General features: G+C 44.2%; 1 protein-coding gene across 1 annotated transcript in view; it reads right to left on the bottom strand.

Annotated features, from left to right (window-relative positions):
- Positions 1–11,569: 11,569 nt before the first annotated feature.
- ddx27 (DEAD (Asp-Glu-Ala-Asp) box polypeptide 27) overlaps positions 11,570–20,650 on the bottom strand; it is a 152,003-nt gene continuing 142,922 nt past the window's right edge. The window contains 3 exon segments of the mRNA XM_034164273.1: positions 11,570–12,339; positions 12,435–12,494; positions 15,512–15,608. Of these exon segments, the coding sequence (XP_034020164.1) occupies positions 12,324–12,339; positions 12,435–12,494; positions 15,512–15,608 (173 nt within the window). The 3' untranslated portion in view covers positions 11,570–12,323.

Consider the following 20,650-nt stretch of genomic DNA (forward strand, 5'->3'; position numbering starts at 1 on the left):
GCCCGGATCAGAGTGGACTTCCAGTTTTATGCTCTTACTGATAACATGGACACCTTCAGAGACACATGGTGCATAAATGATGTTCTCTCGTCTGTGCAGAATGGTGCTCCATTTCTGACACCTGTCGGGGGGGGGGACAGCATGATGGAAGTGATGTAACTCATTTGTTGTGAATAAAGCTTTGTTTTAACATTCAAAATTCTCTCTCTCTCTCTGTCTCTCTCTGTGTCTGATCAAACCTGTGACTATAAAATAGAAGCGCACTCGCTGCATGTCGGTGTGATCATCAAACATGCTGATCGATCAGATCTGATTAAACCTGAAAAGAGCTGTCACTCTTTAAAATAAAAGCGCTGTTGCTGCATGTCCGTGCAATCATCAGACGGCCTGATCAATCAGGTCTGATCAAATCAGCAGACCTGATCGGAGCAACCAGAGCTTTAAAAGTTTAGAGTCAAGCGCTTCATTCACAGCAGCCTTTACCACAGCCAGACATCTGTGACAGACAGCAGCATCTGGACACAAAGAAAATGATCCACCAAGACAAAAAATAAATAAATAAATAAATAAATAAATAATAATAATGTTAAATGACTCTGTTTATGAGCTGCACCACACCATGCAGTAGAGAACAGAGTGCACTTCCACAGAAGCCAGAAAATAGCAGCTTTGGCTACATATGTGGCTGCAATGCAACTGTAAAAACCTCATGATACAGTCCACTGTTTGTTCTGCACGGCCAGCAGAAGGGAGCTGGTGTTAAATAGCAGAAAGAGCTACACGCGACTGTGTGCACACATTAAAAAGCAAACACATGCAGCTACAAGCAGATCTACGAACACGGAAAAAGGCTGAGTACGTGCGCATTTCGGCCGTATTTAAGGGTGATTCTTAGACTACAGGCACTTATGTCCTTTGATCATATTGTATGAAAAACAGAAAAAAGGGGAAATTTCACACTTTTATAGTTATCTTTACAATGAAAGTGTGTTAAGAAATTTGTTCTAGTAGTCTATGATATGCAAATATTGCCATTTTGTGCTTGTCCCACACCCAGACTTTTGATCTTCAATGATAAAAATGAATAGTAAAGAAACATTTTTTCTAATGTTTTAAAATATCTCTGAATAAAATATCAGTAAAATAATCAAAACATAATTGGGGTATTCAATGTCATACAACTGTTGTGATTTTTTTTAAACAAAATGTAGTTGTCCCACACTATTGCCGTAATTTCCATCACAACACCGTAATGTCCCTTTAAACAGTTTGTATGAAAGATTGTTTGGGTAGTTTCTATGGAGATAAACAGTGACATCAGAGCACATGTATATAGCGCCAAATCACAACAAACAGTTGCCCCAAAGCGCTTTATATTGTAAGGCAATGGTGTGGTGGAAATTACATTTACAAGGCCAATAGTGCCCGTAGTTAAAGAATCATCCTTAAATGAAGCACAATACACCAGGGTGAAAGGGGCTTTAGAGATAGGGTGAGAAGTTCGGTCATCCATGGGGAGCTCGGAGTAGAGTCGCTGCGCCTTCGCATTGAAAGGAGCCAGCTGAGGTGGTTCAGGTATCTCAGTTCAATTATCAATTTATTTATAAAGCACTTTAAAATGCATACCAACAACCAAAGTGCAACAAGAACAGGCACGATAAAATAAATAAATAAATAAACCACAGTTAAAAGCAGAAACACTAAAAAATAAATAAATAAATAAAACATGTCAAACTGTGTTAAAAGCCAAAGAGAAGAAATGCGTTTTAAGAGAAGATCTAAAAGCAGAGAGAGAATCAGCCTGCCTAATGTGCAAAGGAAGATCTTCCACAGTTTTGGGGCAACGACTGAAAAAGCTGGGTCACCTCTACGCTTCCTCTTTGACCTTGCCCAATATAAAGTGCATTGTAATAGTCCAGGCGATTAGTGATAAAAGCATGGATAAAAATCTCAAAATGCTGCTTATGGTCATCAGCATAAAAATGAAAAGAGATATCATGTCTCCTAAAAATGGATCCCATTGGGAGTAGATACAGAGAAAAAGAAGCGGACCAAGTATGGAGCCTTGAGGCACCCCACATGTAAGGGGTGCTGCACAAGATTCAACAGCTCCAATATGGACACAAAAACTTCTCTCTGATAGGTAGGATCTAAACCAATCTAAAACAACACCCTTAATGCCCACCCAGTTTTCCAGGCGAGACAAGAGGATCTGATGGTCCACTGTATCGAAGGCCACTGTTAGGTCCAACAGGACCAAAACAACACAGTGACCAGAATCAATAGCTACACAAATGTCATTAAAAACCCACAGCAGTGCCGACTCAGTACTGTGACGGAATTTAAAACCAGACTGAAACATCTCCAGGGTGTCATGATTATTTAGAAAAGAACTCAACTGGCAGTATAAATTTTCTCCAAAATTTTAGAGAGAAAAGGAAGTTTGGAAATTGGCCTAAAATTGTAAAATTCTGAAGAATCCAAGCCAGATTTCTTAATAAGTGGGTCACCACTGCATTCTTGAAACTGGTAGGCACTATACCATTAACCAAACTCCCATTAATAATATTCAATACAAATGGTGCCAACATGGAAAAAGCCTCTTTAAGAAGACGAGGTGGCAAAGGGTCATTTGGAGAACCAGCAGGCTTCATATGATCAATAATATCTCTCAAAGACAGCAAACTGACAGACTCAAACTGGTCAAAAACAGCTGAGCATGTCACAGAGATAGAAGGGTCATAAACAGGAGAACTAATGAGGGCCCTGATACCAGCAACCTTTCTAAGAAAAAAAACTCATAAAATTCTCACACAATTCAGTGGAGCTCTCGAGACAATTCAATTGTGGTGCACTTAAAACAGAATTTACAATCTTTAAAAGAACACGAGGATTATGACAGTTCGAATCAATTACATCAGAAAAGTACTTAAATTTAGCAGCCTTCATAGTTTTCTGATAAAAACGCCAACAGTCACGCAGTAACTGGAAGGACAACTGAGATCTGTCCTTCATCCACCTTCGCTCAGCTCTCCTACACTCACGCCTGACAGTGCGCGTAACATCATTCATCCAAGGCTCAGATCGACGTTTGGAAGATCTACGTTTCAATGGAGCCACAGTATCTAAGACACTCTGACAGATCAAGTTGAATTCAGAGGTGAAGGAGTCAACATCTAAATTAAAACCGAGACACCGAGAGCAGTGGAGAACTGAGCAGCAGTGGAAGAATTAAGAACATGACCACGCTGAGTAGGAGCACAAGATTTCACCATATGACAAAAATGCGGCATGTCAAAAACAATGGGCATATGGTCCGAAAAAAACAGCATCATAAACCTCTAAATTAGAAACAGTAAAACCATAAGTTAAAACGAGATCAAGAATGTGCCCATGTTCCTGTGTCAGACGAGACACAGACTGCACAAAATTAAAAGAATCAATCAAATCTAAAAAATCATTGGCCAGCGGCTTCAGAGGGCAACAAACATGAATATTAAAATCACCAACTATTAAAATCAGATCATAGTTTGGCATTATTTGCGACAGATCAGCAAAATCACTGATAAAATCTTTGTTATACTTAGGGGGTCTGTAAACAACAGCGCACAACACCGGGAGGTCAGAGCAAAGTTCAAATAAGTGAGATTCAAAGCTGGAATAAGATGTTGCCATATTGACCCGTTTACACTTATATTGTTCTTTGTAAACAGTCGCAGTGCCTCCGCCACGTCCTGACGTTCTCGGAGAGTTAAAATATGTACAGTCAGGTGGCATAAGTTCACAGAAAACACTAGACTCACCAGCAGTCATCCAAGTCTCAGTAACACAGAGAAAATCCAATCCACAGGCCATAAAAAAATCCTTCAGGATAAAGGTTTTGTTGGCCAGTGATCTCGCATTTACTAGCACCATCCTAACAGGAGCCGGAGCATTAGCCGACTGTTGGGCTCAGGCGAGAGGCCGGAGATTCCGTAGATTCACCCCACGCCCACTGCGGTAAGGAAAGGAGAGATTTGCCGGTTGCACCTCAACCGAGCCGACCACAGGAACCAAAGAGGAGGGAATCGGATCAAGAAAACGCCATGAAATACAGGGAAGAGATGCCAACCCAATATCTCCAGAGAGAGCAACAGGAGAACACGCCAAACTGGCTTTAAGTTTAGGCAGCCTGCCGCTACGTCTCATCTGGTAAGGATGCCTCCTGGGTGCCTCCCTAGGGAGGTGTTCCAGGCACGTCCATCTGGGAGGAGACCCTGGGGAAGACCCAGGACTAGGTGGAGAGATTATCTCTCCACACTGGCTTGGGAACACCTCGGGATCCCCCAGTCAGAGGTGGTCAATGTGGCCCAGGAAAGGGAAGTCTAGGGTCCCCTACTGGAGCTGTTGTCCTCACGACCCAAACCCGGAAAAGCGGTTGAAGATGAGCGATGAGTGAGTGATGAGTGATTTCAGAAAGTATCCAAGACTACATATTGTGTAATATCATCTTTGAACTACACAGTAAATTTTGCAGATTAAAATATATTCTGCCAGGTTAACATTTGGTTCCAGTCCAAACTGAGTTAAATACATTCTGTTATAGAGGCAGGGTGGTGGCCAAGTGGTTAATGCACTTGGTTTCAGTTCAGAAGGTTCCGGGTTCAAATCCCACCCCTGCCACATTTCTCCATGTAATGGAGTTGCGTCAGGAAGGGCATCCGGCGTAAAACTTGTGCCAATTCAACATGCAGATCCACCTTGGATTTGCTGTGGCGACACCAAGTGCAAACAAGGGAGCAGCCGAAGGGACTTACTTTACATTCTGTTATAGAGTGAAATCAGCTCTGCTGTTTCTCAACTCCAATAAGAGTCATTCACAGCATGATAGAGTTGATTTTACCCTGTGATACAATTTATTTAGCACCGTGATAGAGTATATTTAACTGTATTTGGACTCCTGGCAGAGTATATTTTACTCTGCAAAATTTACAGTGTACAGATTTTTATAGGGAAGTGAAGGTTGGCCTAATTAGTGAAATTTTGACATGTCATGTTATGCTTGATTTGAAATGAGGTGGGCTTCATAGATAATTGGCAAAGCTTCTGGTGAAAACCTGGTCTTGTTAGGAGAGACGGCATCCATCCCACTTTGGATGGAGCAGCTCTCATTTCTAGAAATCTGGCCAATTTTCTTAAACCCTCCAAACCGTGACTATCCAGGGTTGGGACCAGGAGGCAGAGCTGTGGTCTTATACACCTCTCTGCAGCTTCTCTCCCCCTGCCATCCCCTCATTACCCCATCCCCGTAGAGACGGTGCCTGCTCCCAGACCACCAACAACCAGTAAAAATCTAGTTAAGCATAAAAATTCTAAAAGAAAAAATATAGCACCTTCAACTGCACCACAGACTAAAACAGTTAAATGTGGTCTATTAAACATTAGATCTCTCTCTTCTAAGTCCCTGTTAGTAAAAGATATAATAATTGATCAACATATTGATTTATTCTGCCTAACAGAAACCTGGTTACAGCAGGATGAATATGTTAGTTTAAACGAGTCAACACCCCCGAGTCACACTAACTGCCAGAACGCTCGTAGCACGGGCCGGGGCGGAGGATTAGCAGCAATCTTCCATTCCAGCTTATTAATTAATCAAAAACCCAGACAGAGCTTTAATTCATTTGAAAGCTTGACTCTTAGTCTTGTCCATCTAAATTGGAAGTCCCAAAAACCAGTTTTATTTGTTATTATCTATCGTCCACCTGGTCGTTACTGTGAGTTTCTCTGTGAATTTTCAGACCTTTTGTCTGACTTAGTGCTTAGCTCAGATAAGATAATTATAGTGGGCGATTTTAACATCCACACAGATGCTGAGAATGACAGCCTCAACACTGCATTTAATCTATTATTAGACTTGATTGGCTTCACTCAAAATGTAAATGAGTCCACCCACCACTTTAATCATATTTTAGATCTTGTTCTGACTTATGGTATGGAAATTGAAGACTTAACAGTATTCCCTGAAAACTCCCTTCTGTCTGATCATTTCTTAATAACATTTACATTTACTCTGATGGACTACCCAGCAGTGGGGAATAAGTTTCATTACACTAGAAGTCTTTCAGAAAGCGCTGTAACTAGGTTTAAGGATATGATTCCTTCTTTGTTATGTTCTCTAATGCCATATACCAACACAGTGCAGAGTAGCTACTTAAACTCTGTAAGTGAGATAGAGTATCTCGTCAATAGTTTTATATCCTCATTGAGGACAACTTTGGATGCTGTAGCTCCTCTGAAAAAGAGAGCCTTAAATCAGAAGCCTTAAATCATCCAAATTGGAAGTCCCAAAAACCAGTTTTATTTGTTATTATCTATCGTCCACCCGGTCGTTACTGTGAGTTTCTCTGTGAATTTTCTGACCTTTTGTCTGACTTAGTGCTTAGCTCAGATAAGATAATTATAGTGGGCGATTTTAACATCCACACAGATGCTGAGAATGACAGCCTCAACACTGCATTTAATCTATTATTAGACTCATTTAGCTTCGCTCAAAATGTATGATGCTGAAAAAAGGTGAAAAAGTCATCATAGACTACTACAACCCCTGGCAAAAATTATGGAATCACCGGCCTTGGAGGATGTTCATTCAGTTGTTTAATTTTGTAGAAAAAAAGCAGATCACAGACATGACACAAAACTAAAGTCATTTCAAATGGCAACTTTCTGGCTTTAAGAAACACTATAAGAAATCAAGAAAAAAAAGATTGTGGCAGTCAGTAACGGTTACTTTTTTAGACCAAGCAGAGGAAAAAATTATGGAATCACCCTGTAAATTTTCATCCCCAAAACTAACACCTGCATCATATCCGATCTGCTCATTGTCTGCATCTAAAAAGGAGTGATCACACCTTGGAGAGCTGTTGCACCAAGTGGACTGACATGAATCATGGCTCCAACACCAGAGATGTCAATTGAAACAAAGGAGAGGATTATCAAACTCTTAAAAGAGGATAAATCATCACGCAATGTTGCAAAAGATGTTGGTTGTTCACAGTCAGCTGTGTCTAAACTCTGGACCAAATACAAACAACATGGGAAGGTTGTTAAAGGCAAACATACTGGTAGACCAAGGAAGACATCAAAGCGTCAAGACAGAAAACTTAAAGCAATATGTCTCAAAAATCAAAAAATGCACAACAAAACAAATGAGGAACGAATGGGAGGAAACTGGAGTCAACATCTGTGACTGAACTGTAAGAAACCACCTAAAGGAAATGGGATTTACATACAGAAAAGCTAAATGAAAGCCATCATTAACACCTAAACAGAAAAAAACAAGGTTACAATGGGCTAAGGAAAAGCAATCGTGGACTGTGGATGACTGGATGAAAGTCATATTCAGTGATGAATCTCGAATCTGCATTGGGTAAGGTGATGATGCTGGAACTTTTGTTTGGTGCCGTTCCAATGAGATTTATAAAGATGACTGCCTGAACAGAACATGTAAATTTCCACAGTCATTGATGATATGGGGCTGCATGTCAGGTAAAGGCACTGGGGAGATGGCTGTCATTACATCATCAATAAATGCACAAGTTTATGTTGATATTTTGGACAATTGAAAGGATGTTTGGGGATGATGAAAACATTTTTCAAGATGATAATGCATCTTGCCATAGAGCAAAAACTGCAAAAAGATTCCTTGCAAAAAGACACATAGGGTCAATGTCAATGAGCAGATCTGATTTGATGCAAGTGTTAGTTTTGGGGATGAAAATTTACAGAGTGATTCCATATTTTTTTCCTCTGCTTGGTCTAAAAAAAGTAACCGTTACTGACTGCCACAATCTTTTTTTCTTGATTTCTTATAGTGTTTCTTAAAGCCAGAAAGTTGCCATTTGAAATCAATCAATCAATCAATCAATTTTTTTATATAGCGCCAAATCACAACAAACAGTTGCCCCAAGGCGCTTTATATTGTAAGGCAAGGCCATACAATAATTATGTAAAACCCCAACGGTCAAAACGACCCCCTGTGAGCAAGCACTTGGCTACAGTGGGAAGGAAAAACTCCCTTTTAACAGGAAGAAACCTCCAGCAGAACCAGGCTCAGGGAGGGGCAGTCTTCTGCTGAGACTGGTTGGGGCTGAGGGAAAGAACCAGGAAAAAGACATGCTGTGGAGGGGAGCAGAGATCAATCACTAATGATTAAATGCAGAGTGATGCATACAGAGCAAAAAGAGAAAGAAACAGTGCATCATGGGAACCCCCCAGCAGTCTACATCTAAAGCAGCATAACCAAGGGATAGTCCAGGGTCACCTGATCCAGCCCTAACTATAAGCCTTAGCGAAAAGGAAAGTTTTAAGCCTAATCTTAAAAGTAGAGAGGGTGTCTGTCTCCCTGATCTGAATTGGGAGCTGGTTCCACAGGAGAGGAGCCTGAAAACTGAAGGCTCTGCCTCCCATTCTACTCTTACAAACCCTAGGAACTACAAGTAAGCCTGCAGTCTGAGAGCGAAGCGCTCTAATGGGGTAATATGGTACTATGAGGTCCCTAAGATAAGATGGGACCTGATTATTCAAAACCTTATAAGTAAGAAGAAGAATTTTAAATTCTATTCTAGAATTAACAGGAAGCCAATGAAGAGAGGCCAATATGGGTGAGATATGCTCTCTCCTTCTAGTCCCCGTCAGTACTCTAGCTGCAGCATTTTGAATTAACTGAAGGCTTTTTAGGGAACTTTTAGGAAACTGATATCTCAATTAGAAATAATAAGCTTTTATTTGTTTGTGGAGACTTTAACATAGATTTTCTAAATCCTCATGGCCATGTACATGTAGCAAACATCCTAGATTCTGTGTTCTGTATGGGACTATATCGTATGTTTGCATATTTTGAAATTTTGGGATTTAATATCACAATACAAATTATGTTCAAAGCACAAAAACGTCTACCACTACATGTCCAGGACCTGTTTAACATGAGAGACTCCAGTTATAACTTACGAGGCACATTGTTATTTCAGAAATTAAAGATACGAACTACCGTAAAGTCATTGTTTCTGTAAAAGCTGTTAATATATGGGAAAAATTTCCCAGATAACATCAAATCAACTAGCACTTTGGTAGGCTTTAAAAGATTCTACAAAAACTATTTGATTGCTCGTTATAGTTTGTTAAATTAGATTTACTTTTTTTTGTGTACTGCTGCTTGCACATTTGTTTTGGAAATTCTAGTTCAGAGGTCAATTTATATTTGGTATATGTATTGTTATTTATACATATGTACAATTATTTTTAATTCTTTGGTTAATGGGGTAGGCGTCTACAAGCTTTGCTTCTGCCTGCACCCTTTTGGCCACATGGGTGCACTGTTATACTATTTTCTCTTTTTCTTTGTATGTTTTGTTGATTTGCTTTAGATCCATGTGTGCTGAATAAATTCATTCATTATGAGATCTGAATTCATTATTTTGGGTTATCAGTTTTGTTTTTTTTAAACTCATCCATCTGTTCAAAACTGAACCAACATTGTTCTAATGGAAGCTCAGACAGGTTCTGGTTGGACTGGGACCTCACTTATCTGCTGAAACGGTTCCCCAGACCTCTAAAAATGTTTGTTTTTTGTATTATCTGTCAGAATAACAGTATAGGTCTTAAACAAAGATTGTGATTTTGGTCCAAGTGGCCTGCTCCTCAAAATCCAATTGTGTGAGATTTCAGACCGTATAATATCGGGATAACTGTGGTAAAATATTCAACCATTTCACATTTGGATGTATTGCTCTGCGCCCTGACTGGTGTTCTGACGAGATGTCATTCCTGTCCTCCGTGCACATGCGCAGTATTGTCGGGACGTGGAACTGTTGATTTATGCAACGAGACTCACAATTCGACAAAACACTGGCTGCGCACGCTGCTAGCTGAGAGCAAGAGAAAGTCGCATACTGATGCCTCCGCCGGCGGAATGGGTGAATTTAAGCTACAATACAAATGTATTGATGTGGATTCTGATACAGAATTACTTTGACATTTGATGGATTTTCACATTTGTTGCATTACTCCGCGCTCTGACCGCTGTTGGAGTGACGCTGCCTCATGGACAGAATAATAAACTGTGCAAGCGATGGAATTGTGTTAGAATGGGAATACCCCCCTTGTGTCTGATGATTTGTGGACATTCATGCTGTTACAGTCGCAAATATCTGTTTTACCAGCTCCGCTAATGCATCACCGTAAAACTTTTAAAAGCTCACTTTACAACCATATAACCAGCATGAATGTCCACAAATAGGGTTATTCCCTAATCACCATAAGGTTTAATCTAGTACACAGCTCTCCATGACACAGATGAAGTTCAGTTCCAGCAGGAGGAGTGGGTGCACTTCCGCGACTCCACATGGCAACTAGGAACTTAACCAGCTTTTCCTTGTTTCATTCGAGTTTTAGCAAACTGTAGTCTCTGGTGAGATCTTGTGAATTTGCTGAACACCTGGAGCCCCTCGATGAGAATGTTCAGCCTGTTATTAATTTCTCTGGGTAGCAATCGGTCCAAAAATCTAAACACCTACTTTTTTTTGGTGCATAAATAGAGAGCCTTTGTTTCACACTTTACGTTACAGGACTGAATGAGGTGCCGTTCAGTCAGCCAGCAAGGCTGAATCAGCAGGAATTATGGAGACTAACTTGACATGATGAGAGCAGCCTTTGTCTCGTTACACAGACCATCACAAGTAGCACAGGAGTCAAAGTGTAGCCCAGAACTTTCTTCAGATCACCTGAAGCATCTTTGCATCTTGTGTCTTTGGTGATTCTTTCCTTCTATTAGCTGAGGCAAGTCTTCAGCTTGAGCATTTTGACTGGCTTGTAAAATTGAACACTTCCACCTGCACAGAAAGCTCAAGATGCAAAGTTTATGGCTGCTTGATGTCATTAGCCACATGCTCGCTGACATTTCTAGGCTCAGGATTGTGGGTCAAGGTTGCATTTTTTTTTCCAGCCATTTCTCACTGTCAGTCATAAAATTTCTATTTGCTGCGGTAGTCACGAAAAGTAACCATGGGCTTATTTTCTCCTTTTCCTCCTCGATCAAATGACAAACACGTTTGCACAAGTAGCACCAAACTGGGTACTCATGTTGGAGTCAAATCCTTGATACCAATGGCAGTGAAGGATCAATGCTGAAAAATAGTGCCCTCACACAGCAAGTCATGGAAGGGAAATTACACCATTCTTTAATTTCTCATTCACGTGCAAACAGTGCAAACGTAGTAAAACATCATTTAATACAGTTTAAACACTTAAAACAGAGAGATAAAGTTGAAATGAAGCTGCATGCTACAGGTTTTGGCCCGTGGCCTAACAGACGAGGGGGAACATGTAAACTCCACACAGAAGGGGTGGGAAGCGACCCTATGATGTTCTGAGAGGCTACACCGTGCTGCCAATGACTAAAGATTTTTGGACTTACTTCACATGTGGTTCTCCTCTTCAGGTAGTCATCTGAGACTGTTGTTCACCGTATTAGTGAGATATGTCTTTTCGCAGGATGTTTATTCTAAAACATGATTTTTTTTAATGATAATTCATTTTGCTGTTTTGGCTTCAACAGGGGCCAGACTGTTCCAAAATGATGGGGTTCAAATCTTTTGACCCCTGCTCCCCTTCCTGGGGGGTCACTTCTATTTCAGCCCCCCACCCCTGAGACGCTCCAACTGGCGCTCCTTCATATCCTCCATGCAAATGTGGGATAATCAGACCAAATGACTTGGCCCAAGCTTCCCCCAGATGAAGAGAACAGGTGGAATTTAGAAGACAGAGTGGACATTCCATGTCTTTGTCTCACCGTCCAACACACGGTAACTGAGTGTGACGTGTGGCTGCAAACCAGGTTGTTCTGGATGACGTCGCTGCTCAACGAATGTCTGCCTTGTCATCCTTTCTGCAAGTGTTATGGGGGAGACTGAGGAGGCCTGATGATCAATAACTCCAATTTTAAGAAAATTGGTCAATATAGTATAGAGGAAAAAGGTGTAGTTTTTGTAGTGTGACCCCGCCCACACCAAATACTTTAAGAACCCAGATTTATTCTAGTTTGTCCGAGTAGACGGACTGTTGATTCAAAAGGGTTAATGTGATATTTTTTATTTGCTTCATTTCAACTCAACAAAACGTGTCGACAGGTGACCGCACGCTCGATGTTAACGCAAGTCCAGAACTTCACAAACTTTTGTTTTTAAGACAGACTGAAAATGTATTCAAAGCTGACGTGCAACAATTTACAGCACAAAGAAGAATTTGCCGACATCACAGAAGATCTGAAGGACCAGCAGAGGTGAGCGTCACTTCTTCTTAAACCTGGTGAAGGAAAAGACAAAAAAAAAAAAAAAAATCCATCAACTTTGAAACACACACACACACACACACACACACACGGGTATAAACTGACCTACCTGGAGCCACCAGAGTGTTTTCTGCCCAAACTCAGACGCTTCCGATCTGCAAAAGTCGGTCTGAAAGAAAATAAACAACATCATGAACACACAGACAGACAGGCAGACAGACAGGGAGGCAGACAGGCAGGCAGACAGACAGACAGGGAGGCAGACAGGCAGGCAGACAGACAGACAGGGAGGCAGACAGGCAGGCAGACAGAGAGACAGGCAGACAGGCAGGCAGACAGGGAGGCAGACAGGCAGGCAGACAGGGAGACAGACAGGCAGGCAGACAGGCAGGCAGACAGGGAGGCAGACAGGCAGGCAGACAGGCAGGCAGACAGGCAGGCAGGCAGACAGACAGGCAGGCAGACAGGCAGACAGGGAAGCAGACAGGCAGGCAGGCAGACAGACAGGCATGCAGACAGGCAGGCAGGCAGGCAGGCAGACAGACAGGGAGGCAGACAGGCAGACAGACAGGCAGGCAGGCAGACAGACAGGGAAGCAGACAGGCAGGCAGGCAGACAGACAGACAGGCATGCAGACAGGCAGGCAGGCAGGCAGACAGGCAGGCAGACAGACAGACAGACAGGGAGGCAGACAGACAGACAGGGAGGCAGACAGGCAGGCAGACAGACAGACAGACAGGGAGGCAGACAGACAGACAGGGAGGCAGACAGACAGACAGGCAGACAGGCAGGCAGACAGACAGACAGACAGGGAGGCAGACAGACAGACAGGGAGGCAGACAGACAGACAGACAGACAGGCAGACAGGCAGGCAGGGAGGCAGACAGACAGACAGGCAGACAGGGAGGCAGACAGACAGACAGGCAGACAGGGAGGCAGGCAGACAGACAGGCAGACAGGGAGGCAGACAGACAGACAGGCAGACAGGGAGGCAGGCAGACAGACAGACAGACAGGCAGACAGGGAGGCAGACAGACAGACAGGGAGGCAGACAGACAGACAGACAGGCAGGCAGGGAGGCAGACAGACAGACAGGCAGACAGGGAGGCAGGCAGACAGACAGACAGACAGGCAGACAGGGAGGCAGACAGACAGACAGAGACAGGGAGGCAGGCAGACAGAGACAGGCAGACAGGCAGGCAGGCAGACAGACAGGGAGGCAGGCAGACAGACAGGGAGGCAGGCAGACAGACAGGGAGGCAGGCAGACAGACAGGCAGGCAGGCAGACAGACAGGCAGGCAGGCAGGCAGACAGAGGCAGGCAGGCAGGCAGGCAGACAGACAGACAGGCAGGCAGACAGGCAGGCAGACAGGCAGGCAGAGAGGCAGGCAGGCAGACAGGCAGAGAGGCAGGCAGGCAGACAGACAGAGAGGCAGACAGAGAGGCAGACAGAGAGGCAGACAGACAGACAGAGAGGCAGGCAGGCAGACAGACAGAGAGGCAGACAGAGAGGCAGACAGACAGGCAGACAGACAGGCAGACAGACAGAGAGGCAGACAGAGAGGCAGGCAGGCAGACAGACAGGCAGACAGGCAGGCAGACAGAGAGGCAGACAGAGAGGCAGGCAGGCAGGCAGACAGACAGACAGAGAGGCAGACGGACAGAGAGGCAGACAGAGAGAGAGGCAGGCAGGCAGACAGACAGACAGAGAGGCAGACGGACAGAGAGGCAGGCAGGCAGACAGAGAGGCAGACAGAGAGGCAGACGGACAGAGAGGCAGGCAGGCAGACAGAGAGGCAGACAGAGAGGCAGACGGACAGAGAGGCAGGCAGGCAGGCAGACAGACAGACAGGCAGGCAGAGAGGCAGACAGACAGACAGGCAGACAGACAGACAGGCAGGCAGAGAGGCAGACAGACAGACAGGCAGACAGACAGACAGAGAGGCAGGCAGACAGAGAGGCAGACAGACAGACAGAGAGGCAGACAGACAGAGAGGCAGACAGACAGGCAGGCAGAGAGGCAGACAGACAGAGAGGCAGACAGACAGGCAGGCAGAGAGGCAGACAGACAGACAGAGGCAGGCAGACAGACAGAGGCAGACAGACAGAGAGGCAGAGAGGCAGACAGACAGAGAGGCAGGCAGACAGACAGACAGAGAGGCAGGCAGACAGACAGGCAGAGAGGCAGACAGACAGAGAGGCAGACAGACAGACAGGCAGGCAGACAGACAGACAGGCAGACAGACAGGCAGGCAGACAGACAGACAGGCAGACAGACAGACAGACAGACAGGCAGGCAGACAGACAGACAGGCAGACAGGCAGGCAGACAGACAGACAGGCAGGCAGGCAGACAGACAGACAGACAGGCAGGCAGGCAGACAGACAGACAGACAGGCAGGCAGACAGACAGAGAGGCAGGCAGACAGACAGGCAGGCAGACAGACAGAGAGGCAGGCAGACAGACAGAGAGGCAGACAGACAGAGAGGCAGACAGACAGAGAGGCAGGCAGACAGACAGAGAGGCAGGCAGACAGACAGGCAGAGAGGCAGACAGACAGAGAGGCAGGCAGACAGACAGAGAGGCAGACAGACAGACAGGCAGGCAGACAGACAGAGAGGCAGGCAGACAGACAGAGAGGCAGACAGACAGACAGGCAGGCAGACAGAGAGGCAGGCAGACAGACAGAGAGGCAGGCAGACAGACAGAGAGGCAGACAGACAGAGAGGCAGACAGACAGAGAGGCAGACAGACAGAGGCAGATAGGCAGACAGGGAGGCAGGCAGACAGGCAGGCAGACAGACAGAGAGGCAGACAGACAGACAGGCAGGCAGGCAGAGGCAGATAGGCAGACAGGGAGGCAGGCAGACAGGCAGGCAGACAGACAGAGAGGCAGACAGACAGACAGGCAGGCAGGCAGACAGGCAGGCAGACAGACAGAGAGGCAGACAGACAGAGAGGCAGACAGACAGAGAGGCAGATAGGCAGACAGGGAGGCAGGCAGACAGGCAGGCAGACAGACAGAGAGGCAGACAGACAGACAGGCAGACAGGGAGGCAGACAGGCAGGCAGACAGACAGAGAGGCAGGCAGGCAGGCAGGCAGGCAGACAGACAGGCAGACAGACAGGGAGGCAGACAGACAGACAGGCACGACAGGGAGGCAGACAGACAGACAGCGTCTCACCCTGCTCTGTACTGTCTCAGAGCCGTCCTGCTGGTGTTGGTCAGCTCTTTATCAAACACAGATTTCCAGCTTTCCTTTCCTGATTTCTGATTGGCTGCTGGACAGATAATGAGATAAAGATGGAGTGATGTCACTTCAGCTGTCGAGTCCATCACTCAGTCAGCAACATGATGTGCCAACATACGCACAGCATCATTGTTAAAGATTGTATATATATATATATATATATATATATATATATATATATATATTTTTATCACTGTTAAACATTTGTACCTTTGTCTTTGTTCTGTTATTGTGCTGTTATGCACCTGTCTTAAAAGTAACCCTGAGAATGTACTTGTTATTCAACTTTGTTTTAGCATGCTGGGGTCAGTGTGAACTGGGAGTAAAGAACTGGAGGTTGTTTTGACCGTTGTGAATTTATGGCCTTGTATATGTGATGCTTAGTATAAAGAAAAGGACACTCCAGGCAGATGCAGAACAGATGATAAGTGCAACAGACGAACGGGATGTGCTGACCTCCATTGATAAGATTAAAGAAACTGTTTTTCCACGCAGATGCACTTATTGACGTATGTGTTTATGTTACGGGAAGAAACTTGTCTTGCGTTGTTCCCCCCACCCTTAGGACAAGTTTTATGATGTGGTTAGGGCTTCTCCAATAAAAAGAGCAGGAGCGCAGGCCAGACTTTAGTGTAGCTTTGGTGTACAGCCTGACTGCACTCCTCGCGAGATAAATTTGACTTTCTGTCTCACTGGTGGTTCTTGACTCTGTTTGTTTTGTTAAAGGTTTTAAGAATGTTTGGAGGAGAAAATACCCAACATTGACTGGGGGCTACGTCCGGGATCTCAACAATACCGGAGGTGTCCGGCGGGGGTCGCCAAGTCCAGACGTAAATCCTTGGCCAAGGTCCGATCGATTGATCGTGTCTGCAATTGTCGACCGCCGGTGGCATCGTCTGTTTGACGAGATTTTCCCGAAGAAGACAGACAGGAAGTCGAGTCAGTGAGTAGAATTTCTTTGTAACAGTACTGAGTGAGTGGTGATCAGATCACATAAACAGTTAAATTCCGCAAGCGATGATACAGAATCGTCTGTTAATGAAACACAGTTAAACTCTGTAAGGAGGTCGGACTCCTCTACGATGGCGAGGAACGCACGTAGTTAAATTCCGAAGGAGGGTGCGGACTCCTCTGTTTATATACGCGTACCGGTAGGGAATAAAAGTGTGATCACATAAACTCCGTAAACGATGGCGTGGAATCGTCTGTTAATGTAAAGCAGTTAAACTCCGCGAGGAGGGCGGACTCCTCTACGGTTAGCGAAGGACGCACGTAGTTAAATTCCGGAAGGAGGGTACGGACTCCTCTGTTTTAAATACGAAGTAATACCAGTTTTTGAGAATAAAAGTGTGAGAGTGTAATACTTTGGACAACGTAAGTGACAACCGTGTGTGTGGAAGCAAAGGCAAGTGATTCCGCTTCCTACGGGGAGGTGAAAGGAATCAACCACACGACGGCAAATTAATTGTCACGTCCAAAGAAAGTGAAAACTTCAGATTTAGAACACCCTAGGTGTGCCCCCGTCTGAAGTCCAAATTATAACAAGGGATAATAAAAATGGGGGGTAAGACATCTAAAAATAAGGGAAATTTATCAACTGACTGGAAATTTATGGAAGCAAAAATCCAAAAGCAACTAAGAAATTGGAGACCTGGATAAATAAACATGACTTTGACGGACGACTGAACCTGACTAGTATTCAGAAGTTGAAGGAAAGGTTAGAAGAGGAACATAAAGGTGATAAGAAAAAGAAGCAGAAAATAGGGGCAGATTTAGTGGCGTTTTGGGAGGAGGAAGCAGAGAACAGACAGAAGGAAGCAGAGAAGCGACGATTAGAGAAAGCAAGGAAAAAGAAAGGCGTAGGTAAGGCAGAAGAAGATGTGATAATTCAGCACAGAGAACCAGAACAACCTCAACAACCACCGTCGGCTGGATCGTCGGTAACAACACAGTTATATCCTCCTCTACCAAAGGATGGTGACGTACCGCCACCACAGTATGATTTGGCAGTAAAACCTAAGGTAAAAAGTGAAAAACAAGAAAAGCCACAAACACGCAGTCAAGCAAAAGTGCCTACAGCTCCTCCCATGGAGGAACACAGTGACCAGGACGGTGCCTATCCTATGATAGAAGTACCAAATCCTCGTGCAGGCACAGCAGGACATCGACCAACCATGCTCGTATATCGAACATGGAATGCTGATGATATCAAAGCAGCAGTTGACATGATACCATCACCTCATGTTGACATTGAGGGATTCATGCGAGACATAGAAAACATTAGAAAGTCATATCACCTAGATGGAACTGAGGTCCAACAGGTATGGATGAAAGCATGTGGCCCTAAATGGAGTCAGGTACGCGGAGATTGGAATCCTGTAGACCGGGATGGCGTACCGGTGCAACATGATGATCCAGTCTTGAAAACACGAGTGGAAGCCATGATTACACGAGGAAAAGGTGTGTTAGGACCAAAAATAAATGATACTGAAATTACCAGGACAGCTCAGAAAGAAGGAGAGCCATGGACAGAGTTTAGATGCAGATTTGAGAGTGTATTTAAGGTCCACAGTGGCATAATGCCAGGAACACCAGTGTATGAACAACAATTGAAAAAACGCTCTGATCCAGCAATCCAACAAGGATATAAAAGCTTGGATACAGAAACATTGGATTGGATTGCCTACAGGCACATTGGAAGAAACACACACCCACTGTTGTCATGCAGAAGAAGTCTTACAGCAGAAAAAGACAGGTAACAGCGACAAAGGAGTGTATGTAGCACAAGGAGATGATGAAATATATTACCAACAGGGTAACGTAAGACAGCAGAAGAAGTGGAAACGCCCCCAAAAGCCATGGCAGAACAGACAAGGTGGACAGCCACAACGTCAAGGACCATGGCAACCGCAACAGCAGCGCAGACAGGGAGGGCCACCACGAGGTCCCCTGATTTGTTGGAACTGTGGAAGAGAGGGACACATGTCTAGAAATTGTTCGAATCCACCTGCTGATGGCGCAGCAGGAAGAATTCCACAACGGAATAATCTTCCACAACCACAGTATCCACAATGACTAGATTCCATAATCCATGGCACCACTTCAGACAACAAATCTGAGTGTGATATGGATTTATGTGCCTTACTGGGAAATCCAGTACCAAAACCGGAAGTGACTTTGTTAGTAAATGGACAACCAGTGGTATTTCTTTGTGACACAGGAGCATGTAGAACCACATGTAATAACAACATACCTGTCCATAAACTAAGCAACGAAACCTTCAGGGTTCGCTCTGCAAATGGACAAACATCAGACGTCCCTATTACTAAACCCATAACCTTGGAAGATCCCTTTGGAATGGCGTGTACAATGCCATTGTTGAACATGCCACAGTGTCCCGTAAATCTGCTAGGACGCGACGGATTGACTGCATTGGGCTTGTCCATAATTGTGGAACAAGGGAAATTAGTTGTTAAGCGCACAGGAGGTGTTAACATGGTGAGAGAAGAAAGCGATGACCCCACATTCCACTATTACTATACATTTGACATTTCTGAAGAAGATGCTGCAGGATGGGGTAAAGATGTCGTTTTGCAAGCAACAGCCCTACTGAAACATCCTGAACAAAAGATGTCACCACCTGACCTGCATGTCACAATGTGGCATAAAGATCCTCCAGGTCCGGATGGTGACTATGAAAACAAATTGAAAGACATTTCACCTGTGAAGCTGACAATGACAGATTTGATTCATGATGGCAATTCCACAGCTGTCATAACAGTGACAGGTGCCACTGAAGATGTTTTTTAAAATTGAGATTCACAGGTATGCCATTACATGTGTCACTTTGTAAACCATATTTGACAGAATGGCAAGATTTGGGACTGATAGTCATGACAGCTTTGTCAGCCACTGATTGGAGCAGAGTTGGACCACGAACGGAGTTCAGCCCATCAACTAAATTGTATAAAGTGCCAGTTAATGTCTCATTAGTGCTGACAGCCGGAACACATATTGATGTGTCCACTTCACAATCCTGAGTGTTTCAGTTGAGTCCTGAAGAAGATGATCTTCTTTCTTCAGTACCATCAGGATTGTGGACAACAGGTCCTTCAGACGTAGGACTGATTAAAAATGCACAACCTGTAGTTATAAGACCAAAAACAGAATACAGACCATGTGTAAGACAGTATCCATTGAAACCTGATGCAATTGAAGGAATCAGGCCAGTAATAGAGGATTTATTAACAGCAGGAGTAATAGTGCCATGCCCAGATTCACCATGTAACACACCCATATTTCCTGTAAAAAAGGCTCCGCCCTCAGTGGGGTGGAGAATGATTCAAGATCTGCAGGCAGTAAATGCTGCTGTGATTAAAAGAGCACCATGTGTTCCAGATCCACACACCTTGTTAAATTCGCTGAGACCAAATTCTAATAGTTTCTCAGTAATTGACATAAGTAATGCATTTTTCTCTGTGCCAGTACACCCAGATAGTCAATTCTGGTTTGCTTTTACCTTTAAAGGACAACGATATACATTTACCAGATTACCGCAGGGTTACGCAGAGAGTCCAACTATTTATTCTCAAGTCATGTCAGCATGTTTAGCCAATTTCGTTCCACCGGCAGATAGCCAACTATTAGTGTATGTTGATGACATTTTGATTGCCTCTGACACACGAGAAAACTGCATAACTGACACAGTAGCATTATTATGTTTCTTATTTGATAATGGCCACAGAGTGAGTAGAAACAAAGTTCAGTTGTGTAGGGATAAAGTAAAATATTTAGGACATGAATTATCAGCCACAGGGCGCACGATCCTGTCTGACAGGAAGGAAGCGATTTTATATGCTCCGAAACCACAAACTAAAAGACAGATGATGTCATTTCTTGGACTGACTAATTACTGCAGGGCATGGATTCCCTGCTATGCAGAATTGACTAGTCCACTTTCTGATTTGATGTACAAAGATGATATTTCAATGTCAACCGTGTTGGAATGGAACAAAGAAGCTGAGGAAGCTTTTGTAAAAGTAAAACAAACGTTAGTGTCATCTACAGTTTTGA

The sequence above is a fragment of the Thalassophryne amazonica genome, chromosome 3 (genome assembly GCF_902500255.1).
Source record: "Thalassophryne amazonica chromosome 3, fThaAma1.1, whole genome shotgun sequence".
Classification (NCBI taxonomy): domain Eukaryota; kingdom Metazoa; phylum Chordata; class Actinopteri; order Batrachoidiformes; family Batrachoididae; genus Thalassophryne; species Thalassophryne amazonica.